At 43.4% G+C, this 21,580-nt stretch overlaps 2 protein-coding genes across 6 annotated transcripts in view; both read right to left on the bottom strand.

Annotated features, from left to right (window-relative positions):
- CCDC60 (coiled-coil domain containing 60) overlaps positions 1 to 21,580 on the bottom strand; it is a 200,223-nt gene that overhangs the window by 104,482 nt on the left and 74,161 nt on the right. For all 5 annotated transcript variants that reach the window (XM_037817367.1, XM_037817366.1, XM_037817369.1 and 2 more), the window contains exon 2: positions 16,838 to 16,917. In XM_037817367.1, coding sequence (XP_037673295.1) covers positions 16,838 to 16,917 — 80 coding nt within the window. The remainder of the gene's footprint in view (positions 1 to 16,837; positions 16,918 to 21,580) is intronic.
- Positions 12,547 to 13,691, bottom strand: LOC119519625 (interleukin enhancer-binding factor 2-like). Its single transcript, XM_037817371.1, is given in 2 exon segments — positions 12,547 to 13,529; positions 13,532 to 13,691. Coding segments are annotated over 2 exon segments (1,143 nt in total).

Below are 21,580 nucleotides of genomic sequence, written 5' to 3'. Positions count from 1 at the left end.
CGCTATTAGATACTGGTGATAAATTAGTAAGTAAAAACAAATATGGTACTTGTTCTCGGGCAGCCATTAGTGTAGTGTAGGTGATGGACGTTATTCGAATAACTGAGCAAAATTACAAAATTATACACATTGGGAAACCAGCAGGATGTGGAAAGATGGCTCTGGAGGAGATGTGAGTTCCAGCTCTACCTCTTACAAGGTGTGTGATCCTGGGCAAGGCAATTCTTCTCTTTGGGTCTTGGTTTCCTCATCGGGGAGAGGGCCATAGGGATGGGATTAACAATTCCCAAAGTGGCTTCTGTTGATTACTATGTCTGTGGGGTGTTAATTTATAGATGTTACATATGGGGAGAAAATTCCATGTCAAATAACTTCGGTTGTTCTTACATAACCTCTTGTTCCTTGCTCTTCAAGCCTCTTTTTTTTTTTTAAATTTATTAAAGAAGTCGTGGGTTTATAGAACAATCATGCATAAAATACAGGATTCCCATGTACCTATTATTAACACCTTGCATTGGTGTGGTACATTTGTTACAACTGATGAAAGTACATTTTAATAATTGTATTATTAACTATAGTCCACGGTTTAACTTAGGGTTCAGTATTTGTTTACAGTCAGTGAGCTCATACAATATTTGTCCTTTTGCATTGTCAAGTTTACTTCACTCAACGTGACATCTTCAAAGTTCACGCATGCTGTTGTATGTATCAGAACTTCTTTTTTATATATGAATAATATTCCACTGTATGTATATACCACATTTTGTTTACCTGCTTATCAGTTGGTAGACATTTGGGTTGCTTCCATCTTTTGGCAACTGTGAATGCCGCTCTGAACATCAGTATGCAAATATCTGTTTGAGTTCCTGCTTTCAATTCTTTTGGGTATGTACCTCATGGTGGGATTGCCAGGTCACATGGTAATTTTACACTTAACTTCCTGAGGAACCACCAAACTGTCTTCCACAGCGACTGCATCATTTTACATTCTCACCAGCATTGAATGAGTGTTCCTATTGCCCTGCATCTTCTCCGACACTTGTTATTTTTGCTTTTTTAATATTAACCATTCTGGTGGGTGTGAACTGGTAGGTATCTCATTATGCTTCTGATTTGCACTTCCCTGATGGCTAATGATGTTGCGCATCTTTTCATGTGCTTTTTGTCTGTGTGCATATCTTCTCTGGAGAGATGTCTATTCTAGTCTTTTGTCCATTTTTAAAATGGGTTGTTTGTCATCTTGTTAAGTTGAGGGTTTTTTGATATATATAACAAATATTTTTTCCCACTGTGTAAGTTATCATTTTACTTTCATGATAAAATCCTGTGAGGCACAGAAGTTTTTAATTTTCATGAGGTCCTATTTATCTATTTTTCTTTTGTTGCTTGTGCTTTGGGCGTAAAGTCTAAGAAATCATTCTCTGACACAAAGTCCTGAATATGCTTCCCTACGTTTTCTTCTAGGAGTTTAATAGTTCTAGTGCTTATATTTAGATCCTTGATTCATTTGGAGTTGATTTTTGTATAAGGTGTGAAGTAGGGGTCTTTTTTTCTTTTGCAGACGGAGATCCAGTTTTCCCAGCACCATTTGTTGAAGAGGCTATTCTTTGGCAGTTGAGCGGACTCTGTCCCCCTGTCAAAAATCAGTTGGCCATAAATGGAAGGGTTGTTTTCTGAGCTCTCAGTTCTATTCTATTGGTTTATATGTCTGTCCTTGTGCTAGTACCATGCTGTTTTGATTACTGTGGCTTTGTAATAAGTTTTAAGATTGGCAAGTGTGAGTCCTCCAACTTCATTCTTCTTTTTCAAGATGGCTTTGGCTATTTGGGGCCCCTTACCCTTCCATATAAGTTTGAGGATTGGCTTTTCCAATTCTGCAAAGAAGGTTACTGGAATTTTGATTGGAATTGTGTTGAATCTGTAAATTATTTTGCATAGAACTGACAGCTTAACAATATTTAGTCTTCCAATCCATGAACATAGAATGTCCTTCCATTTATTTAGGTCTTCTTTGATTTCTTTTAGCAATGCTTATAGTTTTTGATGCGTAAGTCTTTTACATTCTTGTTTGTTTACTCCAAGATATTTGATTCTTTTAGTTGCTATTCTAAATGGAATTTTTGCCTTGATTTCTTCTTCTGATTGTTTGCTACTTGTGGGTTGAAATGGTACTGATTTTTGAGTGTTGGATCTTGTATCCTGCCATTTGCTGAATTCATTTATTAGCTCTAGGAACTTTGTTGTAGACTTTTCTGAATTTTCTGTATATCATGATGACCATGCCATCTTCAAGCTTATTTCTTGAAATATATTCCAGTGGCTGCTCAACTCCATCTTAACCCCTCCCAGATGGAGGTCCTCATTTCCCCAAATGCTGGGACTGTTGCCTGCTGAAGGCTCACAGATGAGTTCTTTCCTGTGAAAAGGTGCAGGAGTGGTCTTTGAAAGTTACTCTAAGATAAGATTTTGGAGCTGGATTAGCCAGCACCCAACTGGTAATGAAGAACCCATCCTGTTGTGTGCTGTAGCCAACCTGTACCGGCTCTCACAAGCAGATCTCTCCCCAACTCCACATTTGGCGCAGCCTTGTTGGTAGCTTAAAACCAGCCATAGTGGGAGCACTTATGCCACAGAAATTAACCAACTCTACATAGCAAGATTATTTCCCCCCTCTGAAGAGCCAGATGTTAACCGCTTACCAGCACACCACTGATCCCATCACTGTGGTGGGTGGAGTCCTGACATTTCCCGGCCTGCTGTAGCAGAACAACTGTTAAAAGTTTCAGCAGTGGTAAAACAGGAAGGGATGCCTGTGGGGATGAGGGCACTGGCCAGTGCAATATCGCAAGGCTTTGAGACGCTTGGCGGAAGTGGTGATTGCAAGGACTAAGGAGTTAGTTGCCTGCTGTTTGGGAGGCTATCGTTGCATTGGAAAAGACAATGAAAGACTAAGGGTGATTAATCAACAATTTAAGGTGAAGCAGAAAGCCCGAGAACCTCTTTGGCAGCAGATAATGAGATCCTCATCAATTGCAGCCAGAAAGCAGATAAACTGAGGACCGGTCCAGGACTTAATTATAAGGATAGAGTTCCAGAGATGGTTGAGTTCTTAACTCCTGCAAATCAGCTACATCAAGATCAGGGCCCTGATTGAGAAGAAGTGGGACCCTCGGACCTGGGATGGAGGTGTCTGGATGAATACACAAAAACATCTTGACTCTCCAGATTCCCCCTGATCCATCTGGACTTCTGAGCCACTCCTTCCTGTTAGAGGGAAGTACATCCCCTTGCGTTAAAATTAATGCAAAATACTCTGCCTTGCAAGACAACACATTTCTACGTTTAGATCTACATCTACCTCCATACTGGTGATCAACTCAATATCTAGGACTGTCACAGCATAACCCAGTCAAGGAAGATCTGGGCCTGCTAAGGGAAAAACAGAGTAACCCTGAATGAGCCACAAGCCTAGCCAATAGGTGCCAACATGAGCCAGGACAGTACAAAGTTGGATAATGGAAAATTAGGAAACACTGCCATATGATACAGTCACAATCCCAGTTATAAGTAAGATGGAAGTGGTACATCCAGAATCAGGCACAAGCAGAGTAGAGGGCACAAGCAAGTTGCATGAGCAGGTGGTTCTGACGCCTGTGTCAATCAGCACTGGCACATGCACAGGTACTTCTCGCTCATCTCACACCTGTTGCTACATAGTGCTGGTCCCTTATGACCATCAGATGGGGGAGGAAAAGGTCTAACCTGGGTCACATATAGGTTGGATGAGTACACAGGGGCAAGCAAAACGTGGCTGCTGCTGCACTACAGGCTTCCGCAGGGGTGGTCTTTAGAGAGAGCAATGAGGGGAAATCCTCCCACAGGGCAAAATGCACTTTTGGCCATCCACTTTGTGTGGATGCAGAGGTGGTCAGAGGTAAGATCACATATGGACTCCTGGGGAGTGGCAAATGGTCTGACTACCTGAGCAGGAGCCTGAAGGGAGAAATACTGGAAGATTAGGGACAAGGAGGGGAAGAGATATGTGGGTGGACCTATGGTTGTGTGCATGCAGGGTGAAGATCTTTGTATCACATGTTCAAGGCTGTCAGAGAGCCTTCACTGTGGGAGAGGCACTGAACAGCCAAGCAGATAGAATGACTTGGTCAGCTGATGACTTGATCTCTAGATGACAACTACTCTTGGTCACTGGTCACCCCAGAGCTGACACAATCAGACAGATGGACAGTGTGGCCATGGTGGCAAGGATAGAGGCTCTGGGAAGATCCAATGCCTTGGGCTCCACCCACCAAGGTGGATGAGGGCACTGTCCCTGCCAAATGGCCAACCTGTCAGCTGCATAGAACCACTCTGAGTCCCCCAAAGGGCACCACTTCAAGGAGAACATGCAGACACTTGGTGGAAAGTTGATAAATGGGACCTCTTTCACCCTGGAAGGGACAAAACTCATCCTGACCAGAAGCAACCCATATCCTAGTTTGGGGATCATCTTCCTTGCCTGTATGGCTTTGGTCAGCACCATTATCTGACAGTTTTTGGAATGCTTAACCCACTGACAGGACACAGCATACCAAAGGGCCGACTTGACAGCAGAGGAGGTCCTATCACACACTGCATCACCCAGAACCTGCTGGCCTAATAGAGCAATGGAAGAGCCTTATGAAGGTGCCCCTTATGAAGGTTGGAAGTGATACCCCGTGAGGATGAGTCTACATCCTCCAGGTTCCATATATCCTAAACCATTGATCCCTTTGTGGTACTGTGCTGTCAATAGGTAGAATATATGTCTCTGGTAACCATGGGGTGGAAGTAATAGTGCCCTTATTCTCATCACTCTCAGAGATCCACTTGGGGAATCTGTGCTTCCCTTCCCTGTATTTCTAGGCTCTGTGAATTTAGAGGTCCTGGCTTCCAAACAGGGGATGTTTCTCAGGGGGACATAGCATGAATCTTATTAAACTTTAATCTATGGCTTCCACCTGGTCACTTTGGGCTCCTTGTGCCAAGGAAAGGAGTCACCATCTTGGCAGGGGTAATGGACCCAGATCATCAGAAAGAGGTAGAGATAACTTGTTTGACAAGGGCAAAGGAGAATATGTTTTGCATCAGGGACCCCCTGGGGCACGCTTGTCTTCTCCTGTCCAATTTTGACCACATATGGACAAGAGTAGCCACTGTGGCTAGAGAAAGACATGATGACCAAGAGAATGACACAGGCCAGCAGAAGAGCTAGCTGGAGCTAGAGTGAAGACTCTAGAATGGGTAGTAGAGGAAGGGGATGACGGATATCATTTGTGGCTCAAAGTCTTATTACAGTATTGGGGACAATACTAACCATTGACTTTTAAGTTTCCCCAGGAAAAGAAATCAATCTGAATCCTGGAGGATCTATTTCCAGATGGGGTGAACTTATTATACAAAGCCAGTAGATGCCAGAGGCAAAAGGGATATGGAATTGGATACGGGTGCTCTACCCACATGCCCCTTCCAGACAGAAGCCCCTATTCTCCCACCTGTGGAGACTCTTACCTGTGGAAGTCTCACAGCTGAGCCCTAGGAATTACACAGGTACAAAGGTGTTGAACTCTAGCCTCAATGTGGGATATCTTTGAAGGAAAATCCTAGCTTCAGAGCTTCCCTTAGGTATACTAAGGCCTCTCTGCAGCTGCATCACACAGTTCAATTTCTCGCTCTGTGCCATCCTGCACCCCTAACCCCTCACAGGTGTTGATCCTGAGAGCACTCCCCACAAGCCACCTGTATGCAAATCTCCACCTCAGAATCTGTTTCCTGGGAACCTATCCTACAACACATATAAAACATTAATAGATTTTATATCCAGATTTTTATTTCATTTTCCCCCCTCACTTGGGAGGGTCACTCAAGTGTCTCGTCTGCCATATGGCCAGAAATGGAAGACCATGATTAAATAATTAGGAAATCCTGGCTTACATGCATTTAAATAGGCTTGTTTACTACAGCACTCTATATAGAGTATTAAAATACTCTGTGCCCCGGGAAACTCTGAGAAGGAATGCAGTTTGCAGCATTTCCCAAACTTATGACTACAGAACGCTTTTCTTCACAATGCGTCTTGTAGAACAGGTACCCTGCTCAACCCACACTGGGAAACTTTGGACAAGATGATCACTGTTTTTCATACAGGGCTAAAGTCCAGTCACTCTCTTCGAATCATCCCCCTTTGCTCATGGCTTGGGGAAACTGAGGTCTGCTATTCTGATAATATTAAAAATGATGGAAGAGGAATAATTGTCCTTCATTATCAGTATTTTATCTCCTGATATTTCCCGTCTGACCACGGCTCATCTGGACTCTTCCCATTGGTCAAGAAGGTATGCCAATGAACTGAATTCTAGCATGGTTGGCCACCCCGGCTCTAGGGAAGTTACATGTAGTGTGGGGTCGCTGTTTTGGATAATGGACCATATCACCAAAAATCCCACCACAACTAGACAGTTAAACCAACCAAGAGGATAAATTCACCTAAGGATTAGTTTACTAAGAGTTTTGCAGGGTCATGCAGACACTGAATTATCTCATTTTTTTGCCCACGAGAGAAAAGAATATATTGTCTGTACTTGTTTCATCCTCCATGGTGGGGCCCATGTGACTGTACAGTCCAGCGCCCCTGAAGCCTAGAGTGGAAGATGCTAGACTGCGGTCATCTGGCTAATCAGAGATGGGTGGAACTCCTAGACTCTGGATTCCCTGAGCATCACAGGAGCAAAGAGAGGGCAACTGGATTGGAACAGGGACTTTAATGTACATGGTCTCATTTTATTCTCACAAAAAAATCCCTGAAAGAAGGTATTCATCCTATCTTATAGACAAGAAACTGAGGTTCAGAGGGGTGAAATGACCAGCCCAAGGTCATGCAGCTAGGACACAGGCCTATTTGTTTTATTCTCCAAAGCTCAGGCCCTTCATTTTGCCATGTGGCTACCCCTGACTATTTTCAGATATTCTCAGGACAACCGGCTTAAAAATGACAATGCTTACCTTTTACTGAGCTATTCCTGCATTTCTCACCCATACCTGTTCTCATAAATCCCAACAAGAATGCAAAGTAGATCTTTTTATCCCTATGTCACATACTAAAGATAAAGAAACTGAAGTCTACAGAAGTGAATTGACTTGTTCGCAGTCACCCAGCTAATAGCTAGTAGAGTTGGGGTTTGAATCCACACACTGGTGCACTAGAACTCAAAGCCAGGGTACTTTTCAACCATATTATATGAGCACTACAACCTTGGCTATAAAACTGAGCACAGTGCCTGTTAGTTGGGAAAAAGTTCCAGAAAACAAAGTTTTATGCAAATCCTTATGCAACAAAAAGTTCAAGGGTTCAAGATATTTTGATGCTTCAGTTTGAAATGATGATCTTTTAGCTAAGCTCTTTTGTATGTGGGATCATCTGAGGTAGTCCCAACCACAAGGAAAGGAATATAAACATATATATATATATATATATATATATTTACCCTCAGTGGGGAGTGATGCAAGACAAGCAGAGAAGAAAGCTTGCCCTAGAACTATGGTTAACTAGAGGTATCAAAGGCACACAAATACACCAGAAACAGAGAAAAAAAATGGTTAGAGCCTCGAAGTCACATCCAAGATGATGAAAATGCAATTAAACTGAGCCAGGTTCTTCCAGTCCCACAGCAGTGACCTACCCTTTGGGAGTGCAGCTGTGTTTATCAGTCCTGGGCTAAGGACATAGGCCAAGCATTTGCCCTTACGAAACGTTCCAGAGCCTCATTACTGTCCACCCACTGGCTACGGGGCACGGTGGGGGGGAGAGGTGACGTAACATGGGGGTTGGCTTAGGTCTTCTTTGAATGATTCACAGAGTGCAATTCGGAAGCCTTAATTCTACTTGCATCCAAGATACTGAACAGCCTGTAAATCCATGATCTGAAACAATTCTGAGGCTTTGAGGCAAGGTCTTGAGTCTGGGAAGAATCAGGGTTGAACTCCTGGATGAAGACGTTCTGGGCTTTAGGTTATGGATGTCGGGGGGTCCTGGGGGTTGAATGATGACATGCAGAAGCTATTAAGAGCAGTAAGGAAAAGTCTGAGGTTAACAATAACTTTCCGACTATTTACATTTACCTATTAAAAATCAGCCTCGTTCACAAAGGGGTTTGGGTGAGATCTGTTCCTTCTGCTGGTCTCTTCCACTCAAACCCTTAATTTGGGTTAATAATATGTCATTATAGATACCAAAGTCTCTGAATCTTCTAATTTGGAGATGACAAATACATTTCATCCCAAGTAACAACTTTAATTGATGGCGGTGGCTGCCTAGAGTGCTGGGTTGAGAGGATTTTTGAGACCAAGTCTGGGCTCAGATGGAAAGAGTTCTGTGATCCATTAGTGATGTCTGCCATAGGCACAGGAGGCATGGGAGTAAATGTGCCACCTATCTGTCTCCTGGGTCCAACTGTTTAATTTCAGTTATTAGGTTTGTCCCTTCTTGTTTCAAAAAAATGTCGAGAGAAGCTCACTTCACCTGCTAGCCTAGACACAAACTTTATCTCATACTTATTGAATACCATTAATTCATAAAGAAGTCCAAGAAGTAGGGTGAGATGATAAAAGTGCCCTATTTCCTTTTGATTTCTCTGCATCCTATGAACTAAAGAAATCATTTTAGTCGGATTCCTTGGTTGGTAAGCTCACCTTCTCAGGAATAGGTTTACTGTAGGCGTACACGTGGGCGTGATAAAGGATGTGAAAAATCTCATGGAAATCTAAGAACAAGAACCTCACAGAGAAAGGAACTGAAGATTTTCTCTAGAAGTTACTCCAGAGACAGGAGTTTGAGAGTCTCCAGGTTGAGAACTGGCATTACTTAGAGACCTTCTTCACTGTGTTTGCTCCATTCTCCTCTAGCATCCCATTCGGCTTCTTCTGCTCCTCACCTCCATTTATAGCATCTGTTCACTCATAGTAATTGTCCTCTTACACCTTTGGTTTCCACATGGCTTGCCAACTCCCCTCTGGTTTCTCGTTCTCATGGCCTTGAAGCTTCCACTGCCATTGCTACCTGCTTTATTCTTGATGTGTTTTCCATTTTCTCTTCCCAATAGTGAAACTCTGGTTTATACAGATTATCTTTTGATACTCTCATGTTTCAGTAGATTGAAAAAAAAATGGCCTCAAATCTTCACCCCTTTGCAATGTGACTTTGCAGCTCTTCCCATCAAGAAATGGAGTCCACCATCCCACTTTAATATGCTCTGGCTTTGTTACTTGTTTTAGACAATAGACTATGGTGCATGTGATGTTTCGCCATTTCCTAGCCCGAAGTTCAAGAGGTTTCACATACTTCCATTCTTACTCAGAACCCTACCACTAGGAAAACAAGCCCTAGCTAATGTGCTTACGAATGAGAGATCAAGTTATTTTGGCCAAGGCCATCCTAGACCTGCCTACAGCCAGTTGACTCCCAAACATGTGACACAGCCTAACCAAGATATGCAAATCAACCTACCCAACCCTTGGCTGATTACAGATGCACAAGGGAGCCCAACTGAAGTCAGAGAACCTCCTAGCTGAACCCATAGACTCATAAAGAATAATAAATGCTTATTGTTTCAAGCCATTGAGTTTTCGGATGATTTGTTATGCAGCAGACGCTAACTGATACAATGACTTCAAGTAAATCTCTCAACTTCTCTGATCTGAGAAATAGGTCAACAAGACCTGTCATGCCTTCCCTGGGGAGGACTTTAAGATGTTATGCATATTTAAGCTTCAGCAAATATTTATCGAGAGCCTACTCTGTGGAAAGCGCCAAGGTAGACCCTGGGGATTTATAGGGCAGGTTGACTTTGTCATAAGGCAGCATACCCTCCTTCTTCTAGCCACAGATCTGTCACCAATAAGTCATAATGGACACTCCTGATTTAGTGGCAATGTAAAGAGGGAGAGACCAGAAGCTCATGCAAGATGCCTAAAGCAAAGGATCTTTACCCCGTTTCCTGATTCATCCCTGAGATTTACATATAAACCACCTCCCTTACTCTCTTCTCCCATTAAGTTAATATACAAGCCTCCCCCTTATTTTTAACTGCTAAGTTCTAGGGATAGACAAGAGAATTAATTCCTCCCATCAAAAAACATTTACTCACTCGAGACCACGACAGTGGGCATGACACAGGCCACACAGTGATGGATTTTACACCCTAGTGAGTGAGGCAGAGATGGAATGGGCCACTGTCACCCATCCCTCAGCTCCCACATCCCATCCATTAGTCGGTCCTGTGGCCCTACCTCCAAATAAATCCTGAGTCCATCCACTCCCCTCCGATTCACTGCTATTTCCCTGATCCCAGCCATTGTCATTTCTCACCAAAGCCTTCCAGTTGGTTTCCATGCAGCCGATCGGACATTCTTTTAAAACACAGATCGCATCCTTCTCTTGTCCAGAACCTTCTCAGTGCATTGAAACTAAAACCCAAACTTTTCATCATGATCCGGGCCTTGGTTACCTCTCCAATTTCGTCTCCTGTCTCTCTCTTCCTCTCTCACTCACTCCAGTCACATGGGCCTTTTCCCTGTTCCTCTAGCCTTTCCAGCTTCTTACTACTTTGGCTCCCATTCACCTGCTGTCCTCTGAAACACTCCACCTCTCTCCCCTCTATGTCTTCATAGGAATGGTTTGGTGTCCCCCTCACCGAGTCGCCATGCTCTATATGTAACCGTTTTAAATTGTTCATGGCATATCCCCAACTTCCCCCAGATCCTGTTTATTTACTTGCTAACCTGTTTGTTGTTTTAGCTCATTATAATCATCACCTCTTATTCACTGAGGATAGGAGTCTTGTCTGGTGTGTTTACGTCTGTGTCTCCAATACGTGCAACCAATAATGCCAGGCATATACCTGGTACTCAGTAAATATTTGATGGTAACAAGAATGATCACAGTCTTTGATCCACAGGACTATGGAGGCACCAAGAAGCATCTAACCCAATGCAAAGAAAAGAGCTTCTTCCTTTGCCAAGATTCCACCTTTGTTATTTCTAATCACCTCACTTCAGCTGTCTACCAAATGCAGCCGGAAAGCAAAGCCTCTAGATCCCGTAAACACTTGCATAATCTATAACCCTCTATGGTCTGCTGTGGGGTCATTTTTCACCATTTGTTTGCAAATGGCTGTACCTAACTGAACCTCGTCATGGCTAAATCACGGCTCCAGGTTTAACCTTTCAGTTGTTTTATTGCAGAGATATTTGTTTTCCTTAAAACGTTCACATTAAAAAGCGCCATCAGCTTTGGAGGAAAATATGTCAACAGCTTCAAGAGTCCACCAAGAACTGGGCACATGCAGACTTCTGAATGTCAACTTCTGCTAGGAGAAACTGGGCAAGTAAGCATGGGGCATGCTGCTTCATGCCACAGCATTTCTGGTGGAACAGGCAAGGAGAAAAGCAGTTAGATTCTTATTCTTTTCAGCAGCATGTTAAACTGGCCATGAAACCAGGATGATGCAATCAAATTATAAGAGGGCTGAAATATTAAATAACAATCCAGGAGACAGTCAACGTGTTTGGCTCAAGGTGGGCTAGACTCTACTGGGAAGTGAAACAGATTTGAAAAACAAGGAATGAAAAAGATGACATCCTCTTTGCTAATAATTTGCCTCATTTAATGCTAGGGGATGGAGCCACAGGGTTTTTGTCCCTCTTGGGCAGGTGTCTTCTGGAGACAAGGCATTTCCTTCTGAAGAAGAATCACTAAACCCTTAAAACGTCAGAGGGATCTGGGCATGTGGCCAGATGAAACGTTTTATTGTCTCTTATTTTTTTGCTTGTGGCTTTTCTATCTGATCTGTTTCACCTTCTCCCTCCTGTTGGCTGGATGTCCAGTCCACATGTACTTGCATTTGGCTCTGGGTTATTATCAGCCGATAATGTGCAGTTGATAAGACCCAATATTTGCATAATGGATGGGCGTGGCCTAAACCTGTCTGGTGAGAATGTGAAATTCTGGTTTGTTCCAGAACCATGGTAATTGTGTGTGGCAGGAGAAATAGACAAGAAATAGATGCAGGGATAGCAGCAAAGCGATGGGTTCTCCAGGGTCAGGGGGAAGAGCTTACTCAGCCTCATTCATTTTTTTTTTTTTTCCTCCCTACTAGGAAGTACTTTAATCATTTTTCTTAGGAAAAAAAAAAATTCCAGACACTAACAGTTCACAACATTTCAACAAAGTACTGATTGAGAGTTTCCAGGAGTTGGGGATTCTAGAGTATTAGGAAGAAAAACTGATATCCTGCTTCACTATAGATGGAGGGCTTGCTTAGGTCATAAACGGGAGACTTCTGGCTGCAAAGCCAATATCAGAACCCAGTGGAATGAAACCTCCTTCTACAGAGTTTTTCTTCTTACTCTCTCCCCTTTCCCACAGAAATGCCACCGTATAATGAAGCCCAGTAGCAGTTAGCTTAGGCTCCAGTCTTTCCCTTGGGTAGGAAAGGGAGTGAAGAGAAGGGAGGGTCACTCCTGAGTCTCTGTACTTTCTTCTTCCTTTACTTGAGGTGGTTTTTCTGTATTTTCCTCCTCTTCTTCTCCTTCCTTCTTCTCGGGAGGCTTCTCATAAGCCTTTTCTGAAGGTGTCACTATCACTCCATCCGAGGTGGATATTTCAGAAGCAAGATAGCTAGCATCATCCTCCTGGCCAAGGATCCTTCTGAAGCCTCCATGTGAGAGGATTCGGACGAGAGTCGGAGCTGTGCAGCAGACCATGTCCTGCTGTTCCAAAGTCATGACCGTGTGTGCTCTGAAGTTACCACTCTCACAGGGGTCAGTGATACCCACTGACCCTGGCAGAAACAGTCCTGCAGCAAGAACCTGTAGGCAACGCCTGTTTACCTCACTGAGGGCCAGAGGCTGTCGGGTGGGATTGTTCGTCACAGCATGGTGCCCAAGTAAGTCGAGGATCCAGGGTGTGAGGGGTTCAAAGCCAGGAAAACGAATCTGCAAGTCCTTCAGCAGCCTGATGAGAACTTTAACTGAGGACTGAGAAGCATTTTCCTCAAACCAGCGAGCATGCCGGATGGCTGCTAAGGCACTCTGCAGCACTTTGATATCCAAATGGTGTTCTGGGTCCAGTTTTTGGAGATTGGGTGGTACTGTTGTAATGAGAATCTTCACTGTAGCATCAGAAGAACTGATCTCAAAGCCAGTTTCATTGGTCACCATAGTCAAAACCTCAGAAGGACCCTGTGCTCTTAGGCTTTCTACAACTTTGTTCCCCAGGGCGGCAACAGCTTCCAATGTTGGCAGAATCTTTAGGATTACTACCAGGTCAGCCATGTTGTGTCCTGTAGTCATAGTTCCCTTTTTACATGATCCTACCTGTTGCACTTCTTCAATTTGCACTCCAAATGTCCCTGGAGCCACAATCAAATTGTCAAGCACATTTATCTTTGTCACCAGAGAAAGGATAGAGGCCTGTTCAGCAGAATTGGGAGCAAGGCCTCACTGAAGGAGGTTTCATCAGGTGCTGGCTTAACCCGGGGGAAGGCCATTTCACACAAATAGAAATCAAATGGGATATGTGGTACAAAAGGCCTGAACCCTCCTCTTGGGCCTCTGGAACCAAAGCACCCACCACAACCATGGCCTCTGTCACCCCTCATGGCGCCCTAAATCCCCAACAATGGTGGCTGTACCAACCGCCCCTTTTCTCTGAGAAGCCGACAGCTGGAGAGGGAGTTTGCCAGCGTCTCCCAGCAAAACCCGGTGCTATTGGCTCTTGCCTTCACCTCACTCATTCTTGGGACTTGTTCCCCATGTGGGTTGGCGCATGTTTAACAACCAGCTCTTTGAGGGGAAAATAAGCCTCGAAGCCGTGATTTGCAGTGTTTGCTGATTTCTGTGAGGTAAAAATATTTCCACCACAGCTGATTCCAAACTATGAACATGACGGCAGAAAACAGAGTTGGAAAGTGTCTTATTTTCCTTGGCTGCTCAAGCAAATGTCATGCAATGGTTTGGCTTCAACAATGGGCATTTATTGGCTCACAGTCTTGAGGCTAACAGAAGTCCAAATCCAAGCATCATTAAGATGTTGCTTCTTTCCTGAAGACTGACATTCTAGGGCTGGCTGCTGGTGATCCTTGGTCCTGGGCTCCTCTGTCACATGGCAATGCACACAGTGGTCTCTCCTGGCCTCTCCCTTCCCTTCTGTGTTCCACTGATGTTCAGCTTCTGGCTACCCCCTCTGTGGCTTTCTCTCTTTATGTCTGAATTTCATTCCACTTATAAAGGACTCCAACAATGGGATTAAGACCCCTCCTGATTGAATGGGGCCACACCTTACCTGAAGTAACCTCACCAAAAGGTTCTACTTATAACAGATTCACACTCACATGAATGGATTAAATTTAAGAACATGTTTTTCTGGAATAGCTATAGCTCCAAACCACAGGCAGAGACACGCAGTTACACCAATTATATAGTATTTCCACCATGCAGATAATATAACTATAAATAACTTCAAAACACACTTAATAATAGCAAAACGTATTGAATAATTAGGAAGTGATGAGTTTGGGCATTTATTACCTTTATTTATAGTGCAGTTTATTTGATCGTAAGTTATATAATTTAATTTTTAACAATGGCTGTGTTTAATAATTGGCTTGCAAGTTCCTGAATGTTTAGCAATTGGCTCTCCTGAGCTAGTTACACGCTAGCTACAGCATACCGCTGCTTGGCCCCTGCCTTGGGGTGGGTTGAGTCTTGGAATCTGGGACTTACACAGATCAAGGCATTTACTGGTGTCTCGAGTTACCCATCACTGCCTATAGTACACAGATGACTGTGGAGGGACTCATTTCCTAGGCTCCAGAGATCTCCTATGTATATGCAGCTGGCTCTGGGTTAGAATCAGCTGATAAACTGCAGCTGGTAAGACCAGACATGCACACAGTGGCTGGGAGGGGCCAGGGTGTTCTGATTGGCTGGTGCCATGGAGACGATGATGCACTTTGAATCTCACTTCCTGTCCAACCTTGCTGCTGCGCCATTCCCTCTGAAGATTGGAACAGCCTCCAGATCCTACTGTGGAGCAGAGAGCAGTGGGCAAATCTTGGTCAGGAGGCCTTGTCCTCAGCTGTGCCATCTTCTTTCTTTGCTGCCTGCCACAGGCGCTGCCCCTACTCAGATACCTCTTGGCTGTCCGACGCCGCCTCACACCAGTCTCTGGGGTGCAAGGCTCCCAAGGCGTCAGCCTCCAAAGCCCTCTAACTTCAGTTCACACGCTGTTGAGGCCCGAGGGACGCTGGGTCCTGTGGGTCTCGGCCCTTGATTTTGAGAGCCTAGTTCCCGTACCACCTGTGAGCTTGTCTCTAGCAAATCTGTGAGAGGGAGCCTCTCCGGTCCCCTCAAGCTAGTGACACGCTCAGGACTATCCCTACAGTGATGACTGAGCACTCGAAATGTTGTTGATGCAAATCGATATGTGCTTTTAAGTATAAAATATCCTGATTTCAAACCCCATGTATAAAACACACCCTAGATTTTGCATCTTTCTGTGTGAAAAACAATGTAAAATATCTCATTAATAGTTTTTTTTAATAATTATTACATGTTGAATGATAATAGTTTGGATATAATTGCTTAAATTACATATATTACTAGAATTACCTTTTTTTTTTTTTTTTACTGTGGCTACTACTGAACAATTTAAATCACGTTCGTGGCTCACATTATACCCCTTTTGGGCGGTGGAAGTCCAGAGCACCTCAGAAAGCCCAGCAGGGACACCCGTCTTGCAGTCGGTAGGGGAATATCTCCCCTGGAACTTTTTCTTGCCCCCTCCTCCCCTTTTCTTCTCCCCATCTCTGCACCTCCACCTTCCCGCCTCCTCCTGTGCTGCCAGGTTGGGGGGAGATGGAGACACTGGTGGGCAGAGGGGAAGGGGGAGCTTTTGAAAGATGGAGATGCAGGAGGGGAGTGTTTTTCCATGACTCTTATTCGTGGTCTGATTCAGAATAGGAGATGCATCAGATGCACGTGTCATCTCTATTATCTCTTCTTAGTAGATCTCTTACGTGTTTTTTGCTAAGAGTCTCCATCTCTTTTTCTGCTTTGAGTTGCATTGCCAAAAGTCCCATTTATTTATTAGACTACCTTGGAATGTTCTGGGTCCCAGGAAGGAGTTAAGGGGTGAGAAGAAAACATCCCATCCCACCTCACAGAGATGAATGAACTAGGTTTCTGGACCTCGAGTTGTTCACAATATGATGGGGGAAGGATTGGGGGGGCGGATATGAACAGCCACTGTATCCAACTGCCTGTGCATTAATGCATTCAGGCCTTCTTACAACCGCATACGATTCTCATTCTATAGATAAGGAACCAGAGACTCAGGGAGGTGAAATATCTCTTCTTGTGTCACCAGCTGGAAGGTGGCAGGGCCAGCCTTTGACACTAAGTCTGTATGCTGTAAGCCTGGGGTAAAAAGGGAGGATTTTCTGGAGCCCATGGGAATTCTCTTGAGTTGGATTCAGGTCCAGGGAGGAAAGCAGAGGGAATTCTAGGTAGGGGGCTGGCGTGAGCAAGAATAAGGATGTGGATCTGGCGCAGGTATTCCCCGAAAAGTCCACCCAAGCAACAGGTCCTGTCTACAGCTCCCTATAAGAAGACCCTCTTGTAAGTGTTCTACTCCATGTTTAGGGTCGGGGGAAATGGGCCTTGCCAAGGGCTCATAAGCACTGCTTTGCAGCCCATGCATCACTGTCAGGTAGTCTAGGGGCTATTCTGTACTGGGCCTACTCACCGGCTTCGTATAAGGTCTTTTCTCAGGTTTACTATTTTCTGGTCCATATACTTGATGCTCTTCAATGGTGCGTCTGTCATCTGATGGGAAGCCAAGAAGTAAAAGAAATAAAAATGTTAATACAGCCATTATAAATGGAGTCCATGAATTCATCTGGAATGACTGACTAGGTTTGAGGGGTCCTGGGCAGCAAAAGCCCACCTCTCCACCAAAGAGGGGGCAGTGCCGCCCAGCTGAAATAGCAAAATCTTTGCAGACTGGGAAAACTGACCTGATCCAGGTTCTGCCCCATGACCAGCTGTGTGACCTTGGATGAATTACTCAGCCTTTCTGGGCCTCAGTTTTCTTGCCTGTAGAATGGCAAATAATTCCCACCTTGTCATGAGGATTAAATTAATTGCCAAATTTCTGACAGAGCAGGCACTGATAAATGACAGCCATTATTACTAGCATTACACTCAAAGTAAAGCAAAGAATTAAACATCGTTATTGCTATTGTTGGTGGCATAGCCAGCAGATTTGGAGAGCTGAATCTGGTTAACGTAAAGATACAAATCTACTTTTTTGCCTTTCCTGCACCCCAGGTGAATTATTGAGATAACTGTCCATAGGCTTTCCTTTCTCCTTCCTCTTTTCATGTGCCTTGATTACATATAGGAAACACCTCATTACTCAGAGGTGGATACCATGTCAACATAAAGAATAGAGTTGAATTAACCATATTTTAGTAGAAAAGTTATTTTACTCGGTCCTAAGTGTGCAAAAACGATAAGAATATTATCTGGATTATCCTGTCTCTAAACAAATTCCCACCGTATTAAGATTTTTGTTGAAGAAAAAGAAACGGAAGGAAATTATGGGAAAATGGGCACACTTAGATGAAGCTGGTAGGAGAACACATTGTGATGACTTTTCTGAAGGGCAATTTGTCAGTGCACACCAAATGCTTTAAAAATATGCAGTGTCCTTAGATCTAACAACTCCTCTGTCGTCCCTAATCCTGAGGGAATATCCATGCTGGAGCACAAAGATTTATCAACAAAATTGTTCAGCAGAATGCTGCTCGCAATAGCAAACTACTGGAAACCACCTATATAGCTCAGAGATGACAGGTTAAATAAATTAGGCACACTGAAACAGTGGACTACTATGCAGCCATCAGATATAATGATAAAATAATGATATATTTACAGCCATATAGAGACGTTCAAGTTTTTAAGTGGGAAAACATGTTAAAAAGTAATAGGTATAGCATGATTCTGATTCTGTTTATTGAAAAACGACATATGTGGATATACACAATATCAAATGATATGGAAGGACATAGCTCCAAATGCTAGCTAGCTGTGATGAACTCTGCGGGCAGGGATTACGACAGATTTAAGTTCTTGTTCTTAGCTCATGTTCACTTCTATTACCGTGTAATAAGTACTATTTAGTGGCATAATAAACAAAGGGAAAAAATTAAAAAGGAAAAGTAAATAGCAAAATGGAGTTTGACAAAGGCTGCCTGGTAGTGCTGCATTGAGAGTGTTTTGTCAAAGGCCGAGTAAGAAAGTGTCACTGACACACTGTTGGAGGTGATAATATGGACAAGTAAGAAGTGGCTTTTTCTGCCACTATCATCAGCGACTCTGACAGTGAAATTGGGCTATAGTGTCTGCTGCTCTGGGCCTTTTAAGTGGAAAGTGAAAGCTAAGGTGTGTAGCTGTATCAAAGTTGAATGACGTTTGTGGCGGGATGGATAGAGGGGTGGAGCGTGGGAGTCTGGAGGGAAGAGGATGTCATTGGCTTGCCTGATTCTCGAACATTTTTCTCCTGGGTTACCCAGTACATGTTCCCACGCAGGGCAGCTCAGATTAAGGGTGAAGAAACTCTAGCCAACTCCCCACAGTGCTCCTAACTGCAGCTCCTTCTCACCCACTCAAGAAGGTACATCAGATACAAAACAACAACAACAACAACAACAAAAACACACCTGGGACAGCTTTGAATAAGCTCAACTGGATATGAGAACATGCAATCATTTACAAATTGTATTTCTTTAGCTATTATTAGTAATGAATGATAGTTGATATATCTTGCTTATCTCAGTACACCTGGGAGTTTTAATCCCTTGGCAAACCCATCAGCTTCCACCTTGAGTGATGGGTGAAGGTGGCAGAGGCAGGTAAGGATCACCAGGACTACTTTTTCAAACATCTGCCTTGTGGATATGTGCTTTTCTTACACACCCAGCATCCCTTCTCCCTCCCTCTTGATACCAGTTCCCTGGTATTGGTTAGGCCTTGTGGCCCTCCTGCTTGCAGCACAGCCCACCCTCCCACCCCCTGGTCACAGTGATGGGTTCAGGGTTGGCCATGTGACCCAGTTTGGGCCAATGAGATGCAAGCAGACCTTTGCCAGAGGCTTCTGGGAAACATGATTCTTAGATCTCCTAAGGAAACACATACACATGTTCACTCTCCTCAGTGACTATGAATAGGGAAGCAGACATCCCCTGGGAGTTGCTGGCAGCCATTTTGTGCCCATGAGGGAAACCAGCCTCTGGGAAAGAAGATGTAGGGGAAGGCAGAGAGGAGACTCAGAGAGAAACTCATCCCATGGTGGCTGGTTGAACAGGACAAGCCTCACCGGGATCTGAGCTTTTGAGGAACATTTCCTTTATGGTTGAAATCAGCTTGACTTGGGTTTTCTGTTACCTGCCATAGCAAGATTTCTATCTGAAATGTGCTCCTCCTTTGGGTGTGCCAAGGTAGGCAAAAGACTGAGAGTTATTTCACCTAGTCCTTCTTCCCCCTTCCCCATGCCTCTTGAGGGATCATGATCAGATGACCCCTGTTCCAGTGCATTTTGCAATGAAAGCAACATTTGAAGTTAAGACTTTCTTTCTAAATCCTCTTAAAAAAAATCCCTTTGTTTTTGAGCACCCCATTAACTCTTTCCTGCAGGATCAAAATAACTTTCTCCAAAGATATGTGGAATTAAACATATTTATGAACAAAGGAAACACACACACTCAAATTGACCTGCCAGATAATTCGAAAATACATGTTTAAACCCCATTGACAGCTGTACATCCCTCACTCATGAAGCAGCCATGATAATGTCCAATTTTCAAGCATTTTTTTCAAATGCCACCTAATGGTAGCTGCCAGGCACCAGAGTGAGTTTGTATTGACTGGAGCTGATGCTGCAACTTAAGCCAAATTGTGTCCTCAACATAAAACTTATTTTTGTCTCTATCAGAACGAGACCTGCCCCAAGCCCCACAAATTATGTCAGCATTTCAGTGGATTCTCAGAAAATCACTTTCTTTGTGACTTTTGTTTGATTATAATTGTAATAAGCCAGTAGTAATGATTGGTATTGAACAAGAGAGTTCTGATTGTCAATACATTTATGGATATCATTCGATATTACAGCAATTAAAACTTTATAAAGCATCCCCAAACCACTCTCTCTACAACCTTTCCCCAAACCACTCTCTCTACAACCTTTCTGTAGGGTAATTATATATATTTACATATCCTTAAAAGTACAGAAATTCCAATTTTATCCTTAGGAACTTATCTGGCAAAGATAAGATTTATCCACAAAGATGCCTAACAGAAGTATGAATTATAATGGGAAAACACCTCCATGTCCAGTAGCAGGCATTGCATGAGAAATTGTAGCCACCATGGACAATGGCATATGATGCATCTGAGCTTGGTGCTATCACTTAATGTTTCTGTAGCTGTATATTTATATCATAAAATCTATAGACATTTATATTATCTGATACAGATTATTTTAAAAATTGATACATAGCAAGGCGTGCATATATAAATAACATAGCACATATAACAATCTGGAAGTAAATATAATGAAGTGTTAATAGGGATGTTATCCTAGAGAATTGCAATTATAGGTAATTAGAGTAATTTTCTATTTTGATTATCTTTTTTTCCTAATTTTCTACAAGTTACACATATTACTTGTATAATAATAAGATACACAGTTTTTCTCATGTCAGTGAAGCAATTATGAATAATTCTTTGAAATGCACGCAAAATAAGTGTTTAATGCAGTCATAAATTGAGTAATCTAACAGACTGGAATGATGTAAATTAATAGTTCATTTTGAGACATTGTATCAAGCAGGATCCAGGCAGGAAATCAGAGTTCGAACATGCCAAGTATTTCGATAGAGGGAATTGAATATAGGGACCTGGTTACAACGGTATTGGAAGAGCTGAGAAGCCAAATAAGGGATGGTGAGACAAGCCAGAGATTAGCAACAGAAGGCAGCTGCTACGTCCCCTCAGGCCGGTGGGACTATTATTGGAAGAGGTGGAGGCTTTTAAGCCCTGGGTCCCCTGGCAGGAGTCGGAATCAGGGAGGAATATAGACTCAGCTGGAGCTGCCTCCAAAACTGAGCAAGAGAGGAGGGGCGATAGCCTTGCTTCAACCTTTCTCTCTCCTTCCATGTTTCCTGCCAGTGCCTCCAATTGGCTTAACCTACCTAGAAGCCAACTGGCAAGGGTACTTGTGAAATGCAGTTTTTAAGGATAAGCAGGAGACAGAAGTGAGAGCCAAAAGCAAATGGTCATGGTTCCAGCTCATGCAAACAAACGCCTTAGCTCCAAGTACTCAACACCAATGCCTGTGTCACCCCATCCAGGCCACACATCTACAGCGGAGCTCTATGGTCAGGATTTTTTATTCTGATTATGAAACTAACTAATGCATGCTGTAGAA

The sequence above is a fragment of the Choloepus didactylus genome, chromosome 23 (assembly GCF_015220235.1).
Source record: "Choloepus didactylus isolate mChoDid1 chromosome 23, mChoDid1.pri, whole genome shotgun sequence".
NCBI lineage: Eukaryota > Metazoa > Chordata > Mammalia > Pilosa > Megalonychidae > Choloepus > Choloepus didactylus.
Note: the sequence above shows the minus strand (reverse complement) of the source record. Positions and strands in the feature narration are given on the sequence as shown.